The 22412-nt window shown below is 55.3% G+C and overlaps 1 protein-coding gene and 1 long non-coding RNA gene across 7 annotated transcripts in view; one reads left to right on the forward strand and one right to left on the reverse strand.

Moving 5' to 3' along the window:
* The window catches only part of VIPR1 (vasoactive intestinal peptide receptor 1), a 33594-nt gene extending 17085 nt beyond the window's left edge, over positions 1-16509 (reverse strand). For 4 of the 6 annotated variants that reach the window (XM_045437001.1, XM_045437003.1, XM_045437002.1 and 1 more), the window contains exons 1-3: positions 16310-16509; positions 5281-5389; positions 506-613 (exon numbers count right to left, since the gene is read on the reverse strand). In XM_045437001.1, the coding sequence (XP_045292957.1) occupies positions 506-613; positions 5281-5389; positions 16310-16387 (295 nt within the window). In that variant the 5' untranslated portion in view covers positions 16388-16509. Of the gene's footprint in view, positions 1-505; positions 614-5280; positions 5390-15742; positions 15921-16309 lie in introns of those variants that run through there. The other 2 variants (XM_045437006.1, XM_045437005.1) reach the window with 2 other exon arrangements.
* A 140-nt stretch (positions 16510-16649) lies between these two features.
* Positions 16650-20312, forward strand: LOC123575950. The gene is made up of 2 exons (XR_006701112.1): positions 16650-17612; positions 18185-20312. It is a non-coding gene; the product is annotated as an uncharacterized LOC123575950 (long non-coding RNA).
* Positions 20313-22412: the final 2100 nt, after the last annotated feature.

Raw genomic sequence — 22412 nt, forward strand, 5'->3', positions numbered from 1 at the left:
ATTGGTTATCAACTGCTGAGCAAATATTTAGCAAGCCCTTCCCACGTGTTTATCTTTTTTTTTTTTTTTTTTTTTCTTTTCAGCGTTTATTTATTTTTGGGACAGAGAGAGACAGAGCATGAACGGGGGAGGGGCAGAGAGAGAGGGAGACACAGAATCGGAAACAGGCTCCAGGCTCTGAGCCATCAGCCCAGAGCCTGACACGGGGCTCGAACTCACGGACCGCGAGATCGTGACCTGGCTGAAGTCGGACGCTTAACGTACTGCGCCACCCAGGCGCCCCCACGTGTTTATCTTTTACGTGAAGAGCTAATCAAATCCCACGAATCCTTCAAAGACCTAGTTCTGGCACATCTTCTTCCACAAAGCTCCTCCCGCACCCCCAATTGCTCACCCCCTTGACCCCTTCCCGTTTGCCTTCTCACTTCCTTGACAGGTGAGTACCCACTCCAGCTGGCACCACTTGGGCTGCCCCGGCTCCCTTGCTTCCACCCAAGGCCCTTACCTTGAACTGGAGAGAAGAACTTATAAATGAGGGGGCAGTCCAAGACGACCACCTGGCCCAGAGGGGTGGCTGGCCAGCAGGTGAGGTTGTCCCACATCTTGCTGCAGCCTGAGGGGTGAAGGCAGAGGACGCAGAGGTCAGCATGGCCACCAAGTGCCTCCAGGCTTGGGGCCTGAGTCCACAGGCAACCACTCTTCTTCTCCCTCCAGGCTCCCACCTAGAGGAGCCTTCAGTCTGAGAGGGGTGGGTGGCATCACCCTGCCCAGGCTGTAAAGGGCCTGTCCTGACAGGGAGTGGGGAGGAGGCATCACTACAGCTCCACGGTCCTCAGTGAGGGCTGGAGTGCCCCCTGGGGGTGTTTTGAACAGTGGTGGGGTTTTGTTTGTTGCAGAGATTGGAGGCCTCGCCTGGCATTTGATGGGTCTGTGCCAGGGAGATATTCTGTAAGCGGAGTATTCTGCAAGACTTTCCGACGAGCCCCTGGGCCTTTGTGCAGGTGAAACTCTTTTGTAATGGCCGGAGTCTAGACTCTTCCTCCATCTCACATCTAAACACAAGGCACTTACCGCAGAGGCTTAACATACACGGGGTTTTCCCGAAATGCAACTGAGTAAAAGGGAGAGAAGACCGTGCTTTCTCAAATGCTGAACATTATTAAGAGTTGTTCAAGGTTCTGGGAAATCACATTACCGACAGCAATGTTGCCCGTGAACCTGAGTCAGTGAAGCAACTGCTGCATGTATCAAGCTACATCTATAGCTACTGCATTCCCAGAGTTTATAGGGACAACCTTCAAACTGTGTCTTCTTATCTTGTAGTGGGATTGTGCCTGAATATGTACATAGTATTTTATTATAAATCACTTTCCTTTTTATGTTCCTTTGACAACCAGAACTTCATTTAAAAAAAAAAAAAAAAATGAAGGCACATGTCCTGAATTTCATTGTATAGGAAAGGAGACATTAGAAAATATTTGTTATAAAAGGAGATGTTGGGTGTGATGGGACGATGGGTATATTGGGGTTTGGCTAGTTCTTGAGGAGTCTTCATAGAATTCAAAAGCAACATAGATGGCCCTAACTCCGTCAAATTGTGACTTGTGCTGTGGGGTGGTGGTGTCCAGGATGGGAGTTCAAAGAAACCCCTGCACTATAGGCCGTGTTTTCCACCATGTACGTATTAGCCTCGAGGGCTGGCTAGCCAAGGTGCACAGTGGAGTCCCTAGCGGGCTGCTTGAATTGGCAGATGCACGGTTTTGCCCGTTCGGGGTCTGGGTGCCCCTGAGGGACTGGAACTCCCCTGGAACCCCTTCCCTGAGGGAGTTTTAATTGTTTCTTTGCAACCCTGCCAGTCCCATAGATTTCCTTGGGAAACCCAACCCCTGAGCCAAAGTCAATGCCAGCTCAGCCAAGCCCAGCCCTGCCCAGGTCCGAAGGTTCCTAAGTTCTCAAGAAGGGGGCCTGGGGAGAGAGAGGAGGTGAAAGGATGTGGCCACGTGGGAAAGAGCCTCGGGACTCTGAGTGTTGGGGTGGGTGGCCCCGGGGAGGGGTACCTTCCGGGGCTGCGGCAGCCAGGTAGCACCTATGGCCGAAGGCTGAGAACACCGGGATCCGTTCTCTGATCCGTTCTCTGAGAACACCCAGATCCACTCTGGCCCTGCCAGAGAACACAGCCTCCCTTCCTTGAGGGCCCCAAGCCCTTTCGTCCACTCTGTCATGACGCTTCCGTGGCCTTCTTCTGATTCCCGGTCCCTCCCCCGCTCCTGTGCCAGCCTCTCTGGAGGCCATGTAGGGGCTCATCATGCCAGGTAAATTCTGCTAGCGGTTCAAGACCCTATCAGTAATATCAACAAATACTTATGTAGCCTTTGTATGTGCGAGGCACTGTTCTACCCTCTTTAAATACATAACTTATTTATTTAACCCTCCCATTTTACAGACGAGTAACTGAGGGAGGGAGCAACTCGGTAACTAAGCCCAAGGTCACATTGCTGGTGAATGGTGCAGCCTGTTCGCACGTTCATACGCTCCCTCTCCAGCAAACCTCTTGAGCTCCTCTTCCTCTGAAGGGCTCGATGCCCATTTCTTGGGGAATTTTGCTCTGGTGGACTCTGTTCAGCCCTCTCTGACAATGCTGGGCACACCTTGTTTTATAGGCCAGTTATTGTGTCTGTGTCCTCACCAGACTTAGAGCTCTCTGGATCCTGAGCTGCAGCATAGTCAGAGAGCAGTTTCAGAGCTGGGTCTCTGGCCCTGAGCTCTGCTTCACCACAAGTGGCACAGGGAGAGGGAGACTGGGTGCTGCCCTTAGGCGGGGGGCTGCACTTGGCCTCAAGGAATCTCAACACCACCAGGACTGGGCTGTGAACTGTCCTGGGGTGCAGGCCAGTGGACATGGCAGGGAACCCTGGGAAGAAAGTCCATTAGAGGCATGTGGTCAGGGAAGCTTCCTGGAGGAGGCAGCAGGGTCAGGAAGCTGAGAAGGGAGTAACAGCCAAGAAAATGCTAGAGCACTGGGTGGCTCAGTCGGTTAAGCACCCAACTCTTGACATCGGCTCAGGTCACGATCTCACTGTTTGTGAGTTTGGGCCCCAGTCGGGCTCTGCACTGACAGTGTGGATTCTCTCTCTCTCCCTCTTTGTCTGCCCCTCTCCCACTCATGCTCACTTGCTCTCTCTTTCTAATTAAATAAATAAACTTAAACAAATTGTTTTAAATCAGAAAAAAAAAAAAAAACGCTGGCTATCTGGAGAGCCTGTTGTCCTGGGTTGGGCCTCAGGAGTATTCTCTGTGTGCCTGCCCCAGAGAGGCCCCACAGGCCCCACTACACGTGTCCCCAGGCCCACAGAGAAAAAGGGCTCTTGTTGGCTGTGTGTGTCACCCCCACAAGAAAGGGACTGCCACCTCAACAAGAAAGACAGCCTGGAGACTGGGGCGGGGGTGGCAAGGCAGGGTGGGGGCTTCCACTGTGCCATTTTATAGGTATGTGTGCACCGACAGACACACACAGACAAGCACTCCCAGTTACAAAGAACCACAGTCATGCATGCAAATATACACACATGCATGCTTACTTGCACATGGAAGGACAGACCCCAGCAAACAAAGGCACAGAGAGACACGCACAAGTCACAAACACACATGCATAGACATGACTGGGCACACCGCAGATATTCACACTCATACATCCACGATCACACACAGACAACACACAAAGGCCACTCAGAGTCAGACATAGAACTTACAGACCCCAGACACAGAGACCGCTCCAGACGGCCGTGGGCCAGGAGCACGCATCTGGATGTGCGCGAACACGCACAGAACCCCACCCACACAAGGTCATGGGCAGACTCACTCGCCCTCCTCTGGATCCCAGGCTGTCTTCCTGGTGACAGGATGCTGGCAGTGGACAGGCTCCCTGTGCCAGCAATTACCTCACCTGGATCACGAGGGTGGCTTACCCTTGGGGCCTAGGAGGCAGTGCAATGGGGCCTAGATCCGGGGTCAGGGCCTCTCTGGGCTACGTGCACCCCCAGATCCTACTGTTGGGGTTTGCTGAGGATGGTCCGCGGTGTCTCCTGCCTCTCCCACCTGGAGGGTGGGGAGGGGTGCATAGGCAGTGGATGGTCAGGCCACCCATCACCCAGGTCTCAGTCTTAAGGCCTCAGGAGACAGGAGTCTGTCCTTCCTCAAGAGCTGGGGAGGCAAAGTCCACCCATGAGGCTACACGCACTCACTCACGGTGTAGGAAGCAGAGATTCTGGGCACCAGGGCCAAGAAGGAGGGATCCAGGAAGGGTTGCATAACTGTCAGTCTCAGAGAGGTGACAGGAGACGGGGAGCCTGGGAGATATAAAGATATAACAGCCTGAGCAAGGCTGTTACATAACTGCAAGTTTGGCCTCAGGGGGGTGACCTGGCAGGGAGGCCCGGAGCAGGCACATCCACCCAGCGGCTCCAGCCCTTCTCTGCCCTCAGTGAGCCTCGAGCCATACCCACCCCCAGTCCCCAGGGGAAGTCTGCCTAGGCGCCTCCCACCTTCGCAGCCTCTCGGCTTCTCCACATCCTGCCCACCCTTCAGAATCTGGCCCGAGGGCACCTTGCAAAGGAAGGCCTCTGGAATCCCTCCCATTCCTTCCCCAGGCTGTTGTGCCAAGTGTGGGGCGCCCGGGCTAGGGGAGGTGTCATCTGATGTGATGGCCTTGCTGGCTCTGGGCAGCTGTGCAGCGTCGGCCTGAGGGTGCCTCTGGCACCGCCCTTCACGCCCTCGCACTACCAGGCTGGAGCTCTCCCACACCCCCTGAGCAGGGGGAGCCGGGCCCGCATGTGCTCAGCCTCTGAGTCTGACTGAGACTTGTCTCATCAGCGGCACAATGAGCGGGGTGGTTCATCTGGCCTGCTGAAGGTGGGTTGGGATGGGGAGGGACGCGTGTGTGCCTGGGGGCCTGTGTGTGTGCGGTGGCACCTCTGGGTGCAGAGCTTGGGGTTGGGAGGAAGAAGCTGGGCCTCAGAACCCCCCACGTAGTGTGTTCTCCTGGGCTAACAGCAGGACGCTTCCAGACCAGGGGCAGATGATGGGACCAGAGAGGCCTGTCAGGACTTCTCGCTTCCTGGCCCCCCAGCTTCTCCCGGAGTCCTCTCCTCACCCCCAGCAGCTCCGTGGTGCCATTCCCGTCTGATGCGTGTGGGAGGCATGTACCCTGGATCTGGCCTCACGGGGTGAGGACAAGCAGGGCTCCCTGGAGGTCCGCGGCCCTCTCTTCCTGCTGGGCCTCACCTGCCGTGTCATTCTCCAGCTGGGCCTCCTCCAGGCACTGCTTGTGCTGTACCTCGATCAGCTGCAGATAGTAACATTCCTCCTGCTGCAGGATGGTTGCCCGGGTGCCCTGGGGAACAGAGACAGGGGGAGGGGGGACCCGTCAGCCTCATCCACGGCCTACCTCTCATCCACAGACTCCAGGAGCATGAGACCCAACAAGGCCTGTCACTTGACCGACCCAGCTTCCAGATGGAACCCCAATCCCAACCCCAGACTAAAACCCAACCCTGACCTGGATTGGACCCAGAACTCTTGGCCATAGTCCCCAAAGCTGGGTCTGCCTTGAGGGCCCTGTCATGGCTTCCTGGCGGATCCAATAGTGCTGTAGCTGTAACAACTTAGTCTTTTTGTGGGTGGCACTCCTCTGGCACCTCTCTGTAGAGCTCAGAGCCGGCCCTCTGGACTCTGCTCCCCTCCAGCCTGGGTTGGGAGTCCTCAGTGCTTGCCTCAGATTCTGCGGATGAGTGGGGCTCAGCTAGTGCTACCTGGTTATGAGGAGTTGGTCCCTGGAGCCAGGCCTGGGAGGAATCCAGGAGTCTGGCTGCATCTTCCAGCCTCTGTCCTCGTTCCAGGAGCCTGTGCTCGGTCTCCTGGGTCACCAGGCTGGGAAGGGGACACTGGCCCTCTTTACCCACACATCACCTGCCTTCTTCTTAGCTTCTAAACAATTTAAGCTCTATCAGATCTAATGAAGGAAGGGAGGTTTCAGGAAATAAGGGAGGCCCCTCTAGGTTGTCTTGCCATCCCACCAAACCTCCTCTGTCCCTACTCCTGCCTCTGGGAGGTGGGGAGAAGTGATGGGAAAGCCCATGCCTCTCCCCTCCCCTTTCCTGCACCCTACGAGGGGATCAGGGATGGAACCAGACCTGTGTGAAGGCATGGGGGGTGGGCAGGCATTGGCATTGGGGCCAACAGGTGAGCAGGGGTGATGGCTGCCCAGGAACAGATAGAAAAAAAACAAAACAGGTCTTGGGAACCACTGGGTGGGCAAGGGCAGGTGAAGGCCTCCAGGGAGGAACCACTGAGCTGGTAGAAGCTTCCGCTGGTCTCTTTGGCTTTAGGGAAGTGGCTGCAACCCCACATCGGTTTCCTCATCTTTGCCCAGGGAAGAGAATGCCATAGTCCCCAACAGTCTTGTTCAGCAAGGCAGCTCCAGAATCAGAGACTCTCAGTGTCTCTTCCAACTTGTTCCTTCTGGCCTGGGACAAGGTCCTTACCTCCCTCAGTTTCCTTGTAGGCCAAACGGGCCTCTACCAACTCCCCTGCTGACTCAAAGCCTTGTTGCAGTGGGGCTATGGGGGAAAGCATTTCTTTCCTTAAGTGTATCCCCATCTGGCCTGGTACCAAGGGTGTGACTTTGACCACTGTTCTAAGTAAGGTGATTCCCCAGAGGGATAAGCATTCCAGGTGCCAGGGAGCTCTCCATTGCTATAGAGGAAGGGGGTCCAAGCTGAAGCTGGACAACTCAGTGCCCAAGAAGCTGTGCAGCTGAGTCCCTTCCACTTAATACTCTCTCATCCCTTGTGGAGGCCTTGGTGGAGCCTCACTGTCACAGAGGTCCTCACCGTCCAACCTTCCCATATGCAGCTAAGCACCACTGCTGGCCTAGCCCAAGGGAGGATGTCCTTGTCCAGGATGCCTTCAGACTCCCTAGCACCTAGACCTCGCCCACCCATGTGCCATGGCCTGGAAGGCCCACTGGGTTCCATCTTGGACCTTTAACTTTATCATCTAATTGGGGTAAAGGCATTAGCTGGTTAAGTCTTTAAAACTTGGCATATGGAGAGTAACAAAGATCTATTATGTAGCAGGATATATGTTTGTTGTTGTTGTTGTTGTTGTTGTTGTTGTTGTTGTTTTGTATAACTGTTTAAAAGAAAATATATGAGACTTGAAGGAAATGTGTGGTGGTCCCTCTTTGGGGGTCCCATGCTTCCCTTCCTGTTAAAAAGCATTACTGAGACTGAAACACTCAAGATGCTCTATCTCAAGAGATCTGTGGCTGGCTCGTGCTGTTCAGGCATGGGAAGAGGGGTGGCCAAAGGAGCCCAGAGGTGGCCTCTGGAAGAAGAACCTGGGGATGGGCTTGTGTCTCACTCTTGGGCTGTCTTGCTTGCCTGGAGCATGCTTCTCCCCAAAGTGCCTTCCCAGCTCCAGCAACAGGGTTTGTTCTGCCTTCTGCCCCTTCTCCCCTCCGCTCCCCCCACAACATGAACGCAGGATGGATGGTAGTAAACATTTCTTGTTGCTGCTTTTCTACCATCCTTTACCCTCCTCTGGTGCCACGTCCTCATCTCTATCGGGGAAACCACCTCCTTCCCCACCCCTAGTTCTTGGGGTTCTGATGAACCCTCTTCTAAGAAATCAACATGTGATCAGACTTGAGCCCGTCAGAGCTTTCCTGGCCTTAGTGCCTGGCACATGGCCCCAGTCAGGCTGTTCAGAGCCAGCAGGCTCATTCCTGGGGCTTTGGATTTTGTCTTTCCCACTAGACTGGAAACCTCAAAGGATGCAGGGGCTGGAACTATTGTCACCATCTTGTTTCTTCTTGTGTTGTTGTAGAACACAATGATGAAAGCCACACGGGTAAAGCCTGAATGAAGAGACAGAGAAAAACTGGATCCTCTTGACATCATCTAAGTCCCTGGATGCAGCCATGTCTGAAAGTAGCCCTGCTTCCAACAACATGAGTCAATGTCTTTCTTTATTTCTAGAATCAGTTGAGTTTTCTATCCCTGTAACCAAGAGAGTCCAGACTAGTTCTCTGAGGACAGGACAATGGATGCCCTCATTTACTGGGTCCTCTTAAGCCAGAGCTGTGGCCATGCTGTTTACCAAGAGATAATTCTTCTTCAAAAGTACTGAGGGCATCATAGGGTTCCTAGTAGCTTCTGACGTTGGAAAGCTATCGGGTCAGCTTCTCCAGCCAAGTCTGTCTGCACCGCCCATCAGCACAGCCATAAAGCCTTTCCTGAGAGGCAGTTTGCAGAGCAGGGGCAGGAGGCCCTGGGATAACCTAGGAGCCTGGGGTATCTCTGAATAAAGTGAGCACGGTCTGGAAGATGAGCTCTGTCTTTACCACACCTTAGTTGAACGCTAGAGCCCATCTGAAGAAGGGTAGGGGAAAGAGAGACCCAAAGAGGGATCTGAGGTCACCTAGCAAATGCACATTCCTAGATAGGACCTATATCTCTGACCACTAGTCTGGACTGCATCAATTCCTCTCCATGGCCTTGCTTTGGGCCATCTGGTCTACCATTGCCCTTTGGGGGACAGGGCCAGGGCAGCTCCCTGTAGTCCTTATCATTGAGGAATTCAGGCAGACTTTGAACTTCCTCTTCCACTTATTTCCCTATGCTAAACATCCTCATTATCCCTCTGGACTGCAGACACGCGAAGTTGGAAAATTCCCAGCCAGATACAGCCAAGCTTACTGATTCTAGTATGAAGGTATGAAAATGTCTAATCCATGCAAGGTTGCAAAAGCCTGGGGTGACTGCAGCAAGGGGTCCTGAGGTATCAGGAGACAAGCTGTGGGATACAGGCAGGGGGCCAGGCCTCCAGTACCTGCCTGGGCCAGTGTACTAGTTTTCAGCACCACCACCTGCACCTCAGGGTCCCCAAAGCCTAGCAGTCAAAGCCCACACTTCAAAACTGGCATTCAAGTCCCTCCTTATTTCGACTACTGCCTACATTTCCCAACTTGTCTCCTGAGGCCCCATGTGGAGAGGAGAAAACAGGGCTTTCTCTCAAGCCCTCACCAATTCCTGTGCTGGGCTGAGCTCCAAGTGGGCTTAAAGTCACCTCACCCTGTGGGTGGGTTGAGGTGAGAGTTTCAGGCCCTACCGAGTCCCCAGCACCTTCTCTATCACAGGAGTTCCTGAGCCCAGAAGAGAAGACCCAGGCAAGGGTGAGGCAGTCTGTAGCCTCCCTTCAATCCAGGTCCTCTTGTGTCCCCTGCCATGGTACTGGCTGCAGGTGGGAGGTGACGGACTGGAAGCTGGCAGGAGAATCCTGAGTCTCTGGTTGGGGGCAGGGATTAACCAAGTCTTGTTAATTCCGCCGGCTTACTTGGGTCCCTTCCCCTCTATCTCCACCGTGAGGGCTTTCTCCCTCATGTGGGGCTCACTGAGATCTGGGGTAGGGTGTAGATGCTGGGAGTTGTGGCTGTTAGACGCTAGGGGCTCTGAAAGACAGGGTGGAGGGCTGACTCAGGTTTTGTGGGTGCCATACCCATCCCTCAAGGGAAGCTTGAGCCCGCAGCTATTGTCTGGAATCAGAACTCCCGGCCTCATCTGGGGCCGGAGAACTGTGGTGGGAGAAGCCAAGGGAGACAGAAGCAGCACGGTGGGGAAACAGGAGTCCCTCTGAGGGGCAGCTGGTTTCTGAGAGGGGTGAAAAATGCAGCAGGCTAGATTAGGTAATACCGGAGAAAGCACTTCCTGCCTGGGAATTACCAAGCCCTAGGAGTCACCGTGAATGGTTTGTGTTTCTGAGACTTGTCAAGGAGGGCCCTTCCCCACCCCCCCCCCCCGCCAAGTTGTAGGGGGCTGGGGAACGGAGAATAAAGAGCTGTGGTGGTCTCATTTACCGTTCCCCCCTCACCATCCCATGATTTATTTAAGCCTCCTCCACCTATTGAAATAATGGGGCAACAAAGAGTCACAGGAGGAAACTGAGGACCTAGAAAGAAAGCAGTGTGGTCAAAGGCACACAGGACCCCAAACCAGCTTCCCAGGCTGTGCCCTTCATTCTGGCTTTTGTGTTTGAATTGGTAGATGGAGATGGAGAGGGTGTACGGGGGCAAAGGGGAGAGGAAGGAGAAGGAGGAGGGGGAGGGGGAGGAGGAAGGGGGAGGATGAGGAGGAGGGGGAGGAAGAGGAGGAGGGGGAGGAGGAGGAGGAGGAGGAGGAGGAGGAGGAGGAGGAGGAGATAAGGGCAGAGGGGAGGAAGTGGGGGCACAGGAAGGTAAGGTAAGTCATGCGATCCAGAAGTCACAGAAAAGAGGAGAAACCCGCTCCCAGCTTTGCAGAGGGCACTCCGAGAAGTTGAAATCAGGCCTTGTCCTATTGGGAAGGGGCTCGAGGGAGACCCCTGGGGTGATGGAGAATGTGGAATAGCTTGATCTGAGCGGTGTCCACACGGGTGAACACATGGGTGACAATTGCCTGAGCCGTCACTTCAGATATGTATGTGACAATTCCCCGGGATGTCACTTCAGATTTGTACATTTTATGAATTGAAAAATGTCTCCTGCGTCCCGGGGCAGCCCAGGGCATGCTACAGCTGCTTGGGAAGAAGCAACGTCTCTTGGTGAGACGGCAGAGCCCAGTTAAGTCCGCAGGTTCCAGAATCAGACTGCCGGCCACTCCCTGGCTGGGAGACCTTGGGTGAGTCTTCCCACCTCGTCTGTAAAATGGGGACAAATGACAGCGCTGCCCACTCCCAGGGCTGTGTCCGGGGTCACACATAAACGGCACTAGGGGACTGCCAACCGAGGTTAGCAGTTGTTGTCAAAGGCCCCGCCAGCCCTACATGCCAGGCCAGCCTTGCGAGGGGACCCTGGCCTCGCCACAGCCTTGACGAGCGCCACAGAACCCCAGGCAGTCTGAAGGTCCCACGGATAGACAGACAGCAGCTGTACCCACCAGAAGGGAGGTCTTGAGTCGGGCATTCCCCGCCCCCCCACTGCAGTCTGACTTCTTCCTCCTCCCTGTATTTAAAAACCTTTTTTAAATCATTTATTTACTTAAAAAAAATTTCAATGTTTATTTACTTTTGAGAGAGACAGAGTGTGAGTAGGGGAGGGGCAGAGAGAGAAGAGAGGGAGACACAGAATCCGAAGCAGGATCCAGGCTCCGAGCTGTCAGCACAGAGCCCGGTGCGGGGCTCAAACTCACAAGCTGTGAGATCATGACCTGAGCTGAAGTTGGACACTGAACCACCCGGGCACCCCCATTTTTAAATTTTTTTTTTTTTAATTTTAGAGAAAGAGAGAGAGAGTGTTTGAGCAGGGGAGAAGGGCAGAGGGAGAGAGAGTATCTTAAGCAGGCTCCCCGCTCAATCCCATGACTCTGGAATCACAACCTGAGCTGAAATCAAGAGTTGGACACTCAACTGACTGAGCCACCCAGGCACCCCTCCCTCCACGTATTTTTATATCTTTTTTACTGATAGTCTGAAGCCTCCCCTCTAAATATCCAAATTTTGCCACCCATACCTCCTCCTGGGAAAGGCTGAACTCTGGGTGGTCGTGCGGGGTGCAGCGATAAAGACAGAGAGGGAGACACAGGGATGCAGGTTTGGGCTTGGGGCAAGAAAGAACTTTCCATATTGTAGGGTGGTCCCAGGACAAGGGCTCTCATTATCAGAATACAAGCAAAGATGTTCGGCCTGTGGTTAAGCCTGGCCTCATCTAAGGGCCCTTCTTGTGAGGTGTACTTAGGGGCACAAAGCCTCTCAGAGTTTCTTTGCAGAGGACCACCGTGGCAATAGCCAGCGAGGCAGGAGCAGCAGGGACTCAGGTTCAAATCCTCTGCCTCTTGGAAGTCATCCTGGGCACTCTTGGAGAAAGAGGACTCAGTTTACACCCGTGGTGTCCGGGGTGGGGGTGGAGGGCGATATTGGTGTTGGGGCCCCATGCAGAGGGCTGAGCCACGAGGCTGCGAGACTTCCAGAGTCAGTTGGTGACCTCTTCCCCTCTTCTGATGACAGATTGTACAGAAAGCTTGTTTTTCAGATAGCGGGGGCGGGAGGGACTTCCTGAGAGATATGGACCCTCACATCATGAGCCACAAGGAAAGGAGTGCAGATAAAGATGGGGCCATGTCCCAGTGAAGGGCTGGATGTCCACCCACCCCCCAGCTCACTGTCCAGGCTCGTCACAACCCAGGCAGGAATGCTCCTCACTATCAGACCCAACCCCCGATGATACTGGGGTGCTTGACTAAATGCTGTTTGGAGATATTTGAACACAAGATATTCAGGAATGCCTGTTCATTTTGTTAGGCGTGGTGGTGGTATTATAGTTACATGGGAAAATGTCCTTTGGTTTTAGAGATGCATCTTAAGACAATTTGCAGCACAAGGTCATCATGTCTATAATTTACTTTAAGATACTTGAGCCGCGAAAGGGAAATGTTGCAAATACGAACTGTTACGGGTTATTAGTTGTCACACCTAGGGGTTGGGGGGACGAGCACGGGCAGTTCCCATCCTGCCATTTTGCTGACATCACTCCAAGGAATGGGTATTTCCATGCTCATGATATTATTCTCCTTTTTAAAATCTATTTGAAAATCTTTACAATAAGGTTTGACTAAAAAGTCTCGTCATGTGGTGGAGACATTAAGCTGTGTCTCTATTACTTCTGAAACACATCTAAGGTGTGCGTGAGACTTGGCACATTGTATACATTTGCGGTGGGAAGTCACACTGGGGAGGGCAGAGCGTGGGAGGTTGAGTAGCAAAAGCAGGGAGAAAGGGACAGGGCTTCGTCTAGTCCCCTGCCCATTCCTGCATCCACCGCCAGAGGGGCCGCAGTGAGGGATCCCTGCGAGTGGCAGGCTAGCACAGGCTGAGGCTGCCCCCTGTACGAGGAGGCCCAGTGCCTGCCACCCAGCCTTCCCTGAGACAACTCGTTACCTATTTGGACCTGGAGCCATAACCCCACATTGCCTGGCTTACCTCATGAGGACACTCCCGTCCCCAGAGCTCCTGAGCTGGGGTATCAAGAGAAGAAATGGCCTATCTCAGTTCACATGGTACTTTGTCCTTCAAGCATCCTGGAAGTCCTGACTAGAGGACCAGTCCCCTTCCACAGAGTCCTGAGGCTCAGAGGGAAAATTACACCCCAGTCGCAGGGTGCAGCTGGCCTCCAACCCAGCCCTCTCGCCCCATTTCTCCTACGCCGGGGCCAACGTTCCTACCCTCCCTTTTGTGATGAGCAAACTGAGGCCCTTCCACAGAGACCAGCTTGTTCTCAAGGTCAACTGACCATTGCCACAGAGTAGGGTGAGGACCAGGTCTCATGTGCTCCAGAAATGTCAGGGAAGGCTGAGACTCAGAGCACCAGGACGGGAGGCTGGAAACTTCGAGGAGGAGGTCACTCTTCCAGCACAGTCCCCCAGGAGCCCTGGGCGGGCCTGAGGTTGTCACTTTGCTCAAGGAGGAGGCCCTGACCCCACTGTAGCCGTGTTCCCAGAAGCCCACAGGGTGGTCAGCTGGGGGCCAAGAGAGACTGGCCAGCTGTGGACAGCCTCTGGAGAGGCTGGGAGCCGATGGCCAGGGTGGGATGCCTACGGCAGACTCAGCCCTTCAGGAGCAGGTGGCCAGCAACTGCCTCAGAGAGGAGTTAGAGGAACCAAACCTTCCCCAAACCCCTGGGCCATCTCAGCCTCAGAGGGGGACCTGGGACCTTCTTCTTCCTTCCAGGGTCAGGCCCATTGGTCCTGCCAACAGAGGCTCCTTTATAGTCTCTGGTGGAAGGTTGGCCCATGTGGCGAACCTCTTTGGGGCATTGTCTTGCCTCCTCCAGGGAGCCTTCCCTGACTGCTCTCAGCTACTCTTGCCTCAGTTCTGGGAGATGTTCCTCACGCCCCGGGGCTCTCCTCCTGGCTTACTGGCTCTGCTCTCCCTGACCAGCCTGAGAATCTTCCCAGGGAAGGACCTGGGTCTGTTCCTCCTCTGACACCCCTCTCCTTGTCCCTGGGCTGGGCATTGCCCTGTCCAGTTCTGCTACCAGTGAGGAGCCCTGTGTCTGCTGTCCAGGGGGTAGGGGCAGTAGAAGGCCTGACAGGTGGCCTTGGGGCAGACTTCCTCTTCTGAGACACTAGAGGTTTTCTTTCTCTTTTTTTGCTTCCCTGTTCAGAGATTGCCCCTTCCCTGACTGAGGTCAGGGCACCATAAATAGGAGCGATAAGGCCTTGGGTCTTTAAACTGAACTTTGCAGCTGCCATTTTATGACTCTGATAACATCAGCCCCCTCAACCCTGAGTCTGGCTGGAGCGGGACTGCCTGGTGTCCATTCAGTGAGGGAGAAAGTGGTATCTGGTGGGGAGGAGTGTCAAGTGGAGAAGCATGTGGGGAACCCTTCATCCCAGGCGGCCCTCACCTAGTCCTGGGTGCGTTCCTTGTCCTCCCTCTTCAGACCCAGCCCTGCACTGGGCTGTGGGGGACAGCAAAAATGACAGACCACAGCCCTTGATCCATGGGGTGGTCAGAAGAGCCCAGGGTGGGAGGTGGGTAGGGCTGAAGAGTTGGGTCAGAGTGGGGGGGGGGGGAGGGCTGAGTGGGCTGGAGCAATCAGGGAAGGCTGTCTGGAAGAGGTGATACAGTGGGGTATTGAGTGAATAAAATGTGGAAGGACAGGGAACAGTAGGCATTGGAGGAGGCAGGCCTGGACTGCCTCAGGAGGTGGGGGGAGATGTGGCCTAGCACGACCGGAGGCCCTGCTGAAAGTATTCCACCCCTGGGCTGAGAAGCCTCCAAGGATGGGGAGTGAGGTACCAGTGGTGGTCCCAAGAAACCTGGCTCATCCAAGGAGAATTTGAGTGGTCACAGCCCAGTTGGGAGAGCCAGAGGGCTGTTGGCGAGGCCCGGAGGCTCCAGGACACTGAGGGGCTCTAAGTGGTGCCAGGGCTGTGGAGCTGTGGCCTCAGGGCCAGAAGCAGGTGGGGCTTTGAGTGCTCAGGAGGTGGGTCTGATGTCTCTCGATGGGAGGAGGGGAGGCTCCTACAAATTGTTATTAAGTTGTGCTCCCAGGACAGGCAATGAGATTCTCGCCCCCAGGATGTACAAGACATTAGCTAGATGGAAACACAGAGATTCCTGATTTGGTGGAGGTGACGGTAAGGGAGATAATTATGGGCTAGAAGAGAGTAGGTGATCAATATACTCTACGCACCCAGCAGCCAACCTGGAGCTGGTGCCACACCTGGGACCCACTTGGGTTTTAGGCTCTGACTAAGCAGCAACCCCAGATTCCTCAAGCAGCAAGCCCAGATTCCCCCAGATTCCTGGGGTAGGGAAAGAGAGAAAATCAACCTCAGTCCTGGTCTGATTAGGGGGGGAACAGGTGTCTTTGGGACTTATTTTGCCCGTCTGTAAAATGGGCTTAGGTGGATTCGGTGAGTCTTGAGGTCTTCCCTGATCTTAGAGGGAGATGATCCATGCGTCTCCTGCCTGAACCAGGATCTGCCCTGCAGGTGAGCCACCCACAGCCACACACAAGGGCACAGCCACACATCAGAGGCATACACATACCTGCGTGGGGATGAACTAGGAGTGGGAGGAAGAGGATGCCACTGCCTCTTGGCTGTTCACACCTTGCTCAGCTTTCCCCATGCACAAGTCTGGCCCTTCCTGATAAACACCACCCTCAACCCCTCACTGCCCACCACCTTCCACCTCAGGCTCTTACCTTTCAGCTCTGCTCAGTGGGAGGGCACAGGAAGGGCCTGCCAGTCAGCCGCCTTATCCCCAAAGCCCCTTCCCAGCGCTGGGTCTGCTGCTGAGACGTCACTCCTACACGTAACACACAACGCCCCGCAGACACCTCCAGCCGGGCACAGCCCATAACGACGACCCTCACAGCCTCCCTCCCTTCCACCCACGGTCTACCGGGCCTTCCATTCCAATCGACCACAGTCCCCAACCTTGCACCCACTGACTTCCTCTCCCCACGCACGACGCAGCCACGACACCGAAGGCAAGTTTGGGGAGCACGCTTTCTCCTGGCGCCCCTCCACCGGTGTCTCAGATCACCGCGCCGAGCGGGCTCCCAGCAGCGCTGGGAGGGACTAGGCGCGACCGAGATCCCATCCCTCGGGTCTAGATCCAGTCCGAGGCTGAGCTGGGAGGCGAGACCCAGCGCTCCGTGCCCCCATTCCCCTTACACAGACGTGCGCACAGACGGCCCGGCTCCCGCCGTCCCCCCACTCCACCCGCGGCGGCCGGGACTGAGGGGGGGGGCCCGGCGGACACTCACCGCGGGGCCGAGAGCGCAGGCGAGGACGCTGGCCAGCACGCATAGCCAGCGGGCCGGCGGCGGGCTAGTCGGGCGCATGGTCCGCCCCGAACCCGCGACAGGCGGCCCCGCGCCGGGAATAGGCGGGCGGGCTGCGCACCGCGCGGTCGACGGCGGGGAGCCGGGCCGAGTGGCGCTGCCGCGGTGGCCCCAACGCGAAGAGGCGCAGCTCGGGGCTGGAGGCGGGCCCCGGGGGCTCGTCTGACGGGCGGCGGGTCTAGCCAATGGATCGGCAGGGGCGGGGCCGCCGCTCAGGTGTGGGGCGGGGCTGGGGGCTCCCCCGCCAGTGGGGTGTCCCTGCGATCTCGCCGCGGATCACCCACGTCAGTCCTCCTCAGTCGCCGGGGATTCACAAGCCTTCACCCCTTCGGGCCGCATCCTCGGGAGTGTTGAGACCCCAACACGCCACATCCTCCCCTGCTTAGATCACAACGTTTCCAAGCGCCTGGTTGAGATCTCCCACTCCCACACGCCCCCTCAGCCCCACCCCAGGACGCTCTTCACGTCCACCTTCAGAGCCACCTCCTCCAGGAAGTCTCCCTGCCAGCCTCCGCATTTCCCATTTCTGCGCGTCGGAGGACAGGTGCGGGCGGGCCGGACTCTGAGACAGGACAGGCCACTTCTTATCCCCCAGGCTGCGGGCTGCGGCCTGCGGGCTGCGGCCTGCGTAGGGCCCTAGGTCGTAAGCGACCCGGAGGTGGGGCGCGTGGTTTGATTCATTTTCAATCGCCCCAACTCATCCCTCGCCGGGACAGGCAGAGCGAGGGGAAACAGGAGCGCGAGTGAGGCCCGACGCTGGGATCCTCGGTGCCACCTCTGAGCCCAGGCGACCTGGCAGGACGCGCTTAGCACCGGCTGGGCTTCCGGGCCCTTCACGACCAGGGAGTGAGGGGGCTGTGCTTTAGGGAGGATGGCACGTCCGCGCCCTCACGCGCCCCTGCCCGGGCACCTCCCGAGGGAGGCTGGGCCGAAGTTCCAGCGCCCCCATGCGGGGAGGGAAGATCTGTCCCCGGTGCTCGCGACCAGGCTGCGCAGCCTACCTAAAACGGAGCTGAAGACCTCCTCCCCCTCCTCCCCCCGCCCCACCTTCCTTGTTTCACAGCCCGGGAAACTGAAGTGCAGAGAAAGGCCTGGATTCGGGCCGCCTGTTTCTGGTGCCTCGCTTCCAAGACCGGGCGAGTCGGCCTCTGGGTGACAACGAATCAGCCTGCGTCCACTGCGCGTCCTCAGGCTCAATTTTACTCGTCCCTAGAATGAGGCTCAGGTGCACTGGCGCCGCGCCCCGGGAGGTCTTCTTGTAGACCAAGAGCGGTGGCCGCCTTGTCCTCTTTCCGAGGGCTGGAGACGTTGTGATCGAGGCTGGAGGCGGCGGCGGCAGAGATAAGGTGGATGGCGGGTATTGATAAGGGGATGACTGTTCAGTGGAGAGGCAGAGAGGGTTGGTGCATTCCTGGGCGCCCAGCCCGAGGCGAGGCTGTTTGAAGGAGGCCCAACTCCAGGCGCTGGTCGACTAGCAGGTGCGTCAGAGTTCCCGGCAGACCCAACGAGGCTTCCCTTCTTACAGCGTGGGAAACTCGGCCCCTGGCTTTCTGGGGTGGGGGATGAAGTTATGGGGAGTCAGGGAAAAGCCTGGAAGGAATGAGCTCCCAGGCCCTCCTCGACTTAGGCTTATTTGGGGTGCTAGCATTTGCTTCCCTCCTTCTCTCCCTCTCTCTCTCTCCCTTGCTGTGTGCCAGGCTCTGTGCTGCACACAGAGGTAGATAAGACAGCAGCACCTCCTGATGGAGAGGGACCTGGAGAGCTATCGTACTCCCCACAATTTCTCCCTCCTTCCAGATGAGCCTGGACAGCAGCCCTTCCCCAGATACCAGCACTGTGGAGATGCCTCTGACCTGGCTATTCTGGGGTTTGGACCCAGCCTTTCAATGGATGATGTGTTTGAAGAATCTCCAGGCTTCTCCTCTGCCATCTCCCATTTCTGGGGGCCAGGTTTGGCTCAGGAGCCAGGAGTCCTTGACTCCCCTTGTGACCCTGACAGCACCCTTTCTCAAGTCTCAGTTCTCCAGCAGGATAGTGGAATTGGGTCCCAGTTCTGGGGAGTCACCTCTGCTGGCACAGTGTCCTAGGAGTGCCTAGTGTGAATGACAAATCCATGGGCTTCAGCTCTCATAAACCTTTGCCCATTCAACACACACACACACACACACACACACACACACACACACACACACACACACACAAATACGCACCACCTAGCAAACTGCAGGATACGGAAGTCCCACCATTAAAGCTTGTTTCTTGGTCTTTTCAAGTTCTGCTCTCTCTGAGGACAGGAATCTTGGCTACTTGAGAATGCACTGAGAGGAAGGTGGTGAGGACTGGGGAATAGGAGGGAGCCAGACCCCACTTCGCCACCTGACACTCAGGCCCATCAGGTGGCTGGTGGGAGGAGAGGAGACAGGGAATCAAGGCTCCCAGCTGGGAATGGGCTTCCTCCCCCGCCCCCCCCCCCCCAGGCTCTGGAGGGTGGTCCACAAGAACCCTCCTCTTTAGCGGCCTGGGCAGGCTTGAGGCATTAAGGGTAATTGGCAGGGCCTCCTCCCCGCTCCTCAGGCTCCCAGGAAGGAAGCAGGTGACTAAGGGAGAATCGTTTCCCTGCAGATTCTTTGCAATGAAAATTACTCCTTTGTTCTTTCAAAATTGTTCCCCCGGGGGACCCACCCTTCCTTACTTGTCAGGAGGCACAAAACAAATTGAGAAGTGGAAGAAGGAGCAGAAAACAGAAAAAAGCAAAGACAAACAAAAACTTTAAAAATTCAGCCAAGGTTAGGTGTGACCGTGTTTTTACTAACTGTTCCTGCTTGTTCAGTTCTGTGTTCTGAGGCACAGGGGGCATCACCTGAGAGTCCTAAAGGATCTTATGGGGAAGCCAGCCTTTCACCTGTCCCCTTATCTGAGAAGGCTGGGAGGGGCGTGGGGGCGGATATCAGAAGTTGAGGGGCAGGAGCAGGCTACCTGAGGGCTTGGGAAGCAGTAACTGGGGTCTCTCTTCCCCATCTGGAGGTGGCCTTTGCCTCACCAGTCCAGGCTTGGGGAGTGGGCCACAGCCACCCTCTGCTCCCTGTTCCCCCATGTCCTTTTGGGGGGAACAATTCCTCCCTGGTGTATTCTGTTCTGAGGTGTCCCCTCCTGGATTCCTGGAATCTGTCCCCAGTCTGTAGCCCAATCCTTCCCGCCCCCCCCCCTCAGCACCCATCCGGCTGCCGCTGCCGGAAATCACAGGGGTGCAGAAGATGGGGGGAAAGAGAAAGAGGCAGTCACTTGCCTTTCCCCGTGATGACAGGCACGGCAGGAAAGAGTCTGCAGTTACTCATTTGGAGCCTGCCTGGCTTCCTGGCTGCCTGCCTCGTTCCTGCAGTGGGTGCCACCCTGGCCTCCCCCAGTCCTTCTCCATGTCCCTTAGTCGTGCACTCACTGCTTCAAGGCTCCCAGCTCAGGAACCCACTGGTCGTGCGATTCTGCAGCAGAGTGGGAACGGTGCCTGGGGACCAGTTTTGGCCTGCACGGTGGGGGCCAGGCAGGGATCTGGCCTGGGGAGTCACGGCTCCAGGATTGCCCTTCCAGAGCCATCCACATTGCTGTGTGGATGCAATCTCTCTAGGATTCTTTGGGGCCAGTTCTTCCTGTGAGAGACACATTTTAACTCCAGACTGTGATTTGGAGGGCGAGAGGGGTCCAGACAGGTATTTAAAGAAACAATGTGCCCTCCATCCCTTCTCTAACAGCAGGTAGCAAATAGCATTCCTTCATCCCGCATGTATCACCTACCTACACTGGTGCTGGCCAGCGATGGGCCCTGTGGATGTCACAGTGGCTCAGACACAGGCTGCGCCTCCAGGGGAGCCTAGCACTGCTTGAGCCGGGTGCTGGGGAAATTTCTGGTGGTGCTATAGCTGCACTTAGGGAAAAAAAACAAAGTACATTGTCCTGACTTGACAGGTGGGGAAATGAAGCCTAGGGACCGGTTCTGAAATGGCCTACACCATCCCATCCCTTCGTCCTGGAGGCCAGGGCTTAGAGGGAACAGAGGGGACGGTGCCAACTTTAGGTGTGTCGATTCAGGTCCTCTTGTGAGCAGATGCTAAGATGGAATGAGGACTGTGGAAGTTTATGGGATGGCAGGGGAAGCCTGTGAAACACAAAGAGGGAGAGAGCCGGATCAGACAGAGCCTCTGCCAATCTAGCAGGGAGCTCCAGAGCAAAGATGGCACACAGATGCCTTAGTAACTTCACTGTGCTCAGTCGATGGCTGGGGGCTATCTGGGAAGAGCGGGCCCTCAGCTCAAACGATCCTGAAGGTGCTACGTCTAGAGGCTGTCAGCTCACTGCATTCCTCACAGCTGAGTGGCAAGTTCTTTCTTGAGGGGAGGTCCAAGTGATGCATGCCTAAGGCTACCACAGAAGGGGAAACTGAGGCATGGAAACTGAAGGGAGAGGGAGAGCTCCTGTTCTGGGAGACAGGAAGAGGAGACTTAGGTCTCCTACCCTGGGAGAGGGTCCAGTCTGGGCACAGAAAGGGGAGACTCGAGAAAGGAACTCCTTTCCTCAAAATCCCAATGCTCAGTTGAGTCCAGGGGGTCAACAGTCTGTCATCGTGTAACCTGGCTTACGGGTCATGGTGCAGTGATTCTGGAAGACTCTAGAGGGGAGGACCCCCGTTTACTCTCTAACAGCAGCCACAGTCTCTTGGTCAAATGCCTACTGCAACGTCTTTGTGTGTGTGCGCATGTGAGCGTGTCTATGTATTAGGGCATGTGAGCGTGTGTCCTTGTGAACGGGCACACCTGCTCCCAGCTGGCATTGGCCAGGGTGTGTTGGGAGGCGGCGTTAGGGGCAAGGTTCTGGGTAACTAGGGGCAGAGAGGGAATGAGTCTCAGGGAGGGTGCTTAGGACCACAGGACCAGGCTGTCTCTCCAAGCTCACTCCTGGGGCAGTGGACCCCCATGGGTGTTGGAGCACTTCCACCCCAGGGAGAGCTCAGAGTAACCCCACAGATCTAACTTACACACTCGCCTCCCCGCCTTCTGGCCCTGTGTTCCTGTAAATCAGTGTGTAGCTGACCTTGAGCAGAGATTCTGGAAAAGGAAGATAATGTGGGTGGAACAAAACAGACGGGGCTGGGGGGTGGGGGTGGGTAAGTAACATAATCGATAACACAAGAGAATAGTGTGTGTGTTAAAAATTTAAGCGTATCAACTGAAAAAAAAAAAGAGAGCTCTCTATGTAAGTCCTAAGCAGCTAGAGGAAGGAAAAATGAGACAAAGAAAACCCCACCAATTTGGTAAAAGATTGTATACATGGGGGGAGGGGTAGAGACAAGAATACATGGTAAATAAAAACATAGACTCACATATCAGGAATAATTATGAATATTAATCACCATTACCCATGTGAATGAAGGAGAATTAAGATGGAAAATGTAAGATAAATAGTTCATATCATTAGAATTTTCAGTCTATCGAGATGTTTGGGATTATAATAGGAGAATTCTGAAACCTTTAAGGAACAGATGATTTTTATGTAATCAAACCGCTCGACAGCAGCAGAGAAGACAGAATGTTTTCCAAGATATTTTATGAGGTCTCCTAATGCTGATATTAAAACAAAGCATGGATAGCACCAGTGGAGAAGACTGTAATTCCATTTTATAACTTAATGGATATTAATAAATAAGTGATTTTATGAATTATTTTCATACATAATTCAATTTAATGTTTAATTCGTGTTCATACATAAACATAGGAGCAAAAATTGGGACGAGGGAGACAAAGCGTGGCTGCTGCGGTGGGGAACGGTTGGGGCAGGTCTGTCGTCAGCCGATGTGCCTCAGACAGGACACTGCCAGCCATTGCCTGCTGAGGTGAGGGCCCTTGGTCCCAGCAGGTGTTTCTGCAGAGGCCTGCTCTGTGGGAGCAGGTGGGAGCTGAGACAGGAAGGGAAAACCCTGGCAGGTAACCTGGAGGCTGGTGTTGATAAACCAGGTGTTCCCAGAAAGGGATGGGCC

The sequence above is a fragment of the Leopardus geoffroyi genome, chromosome C2 (genome assembly GCF_018350155.1).
Source record: "Leopardus geoffroyi isolate Oge1 chromosome C2, O.geoffroyi_Oge1_pat1.0, whole genome shotgun sequence".
In the NCBI taxonomy this organism is placed as follows: domain Eukaryota; kingdom Metazoa; phylum Chordata; class Mammalia; order Carnivora; family Felidae; genus Leopardus; species Leopardus geoffroyi.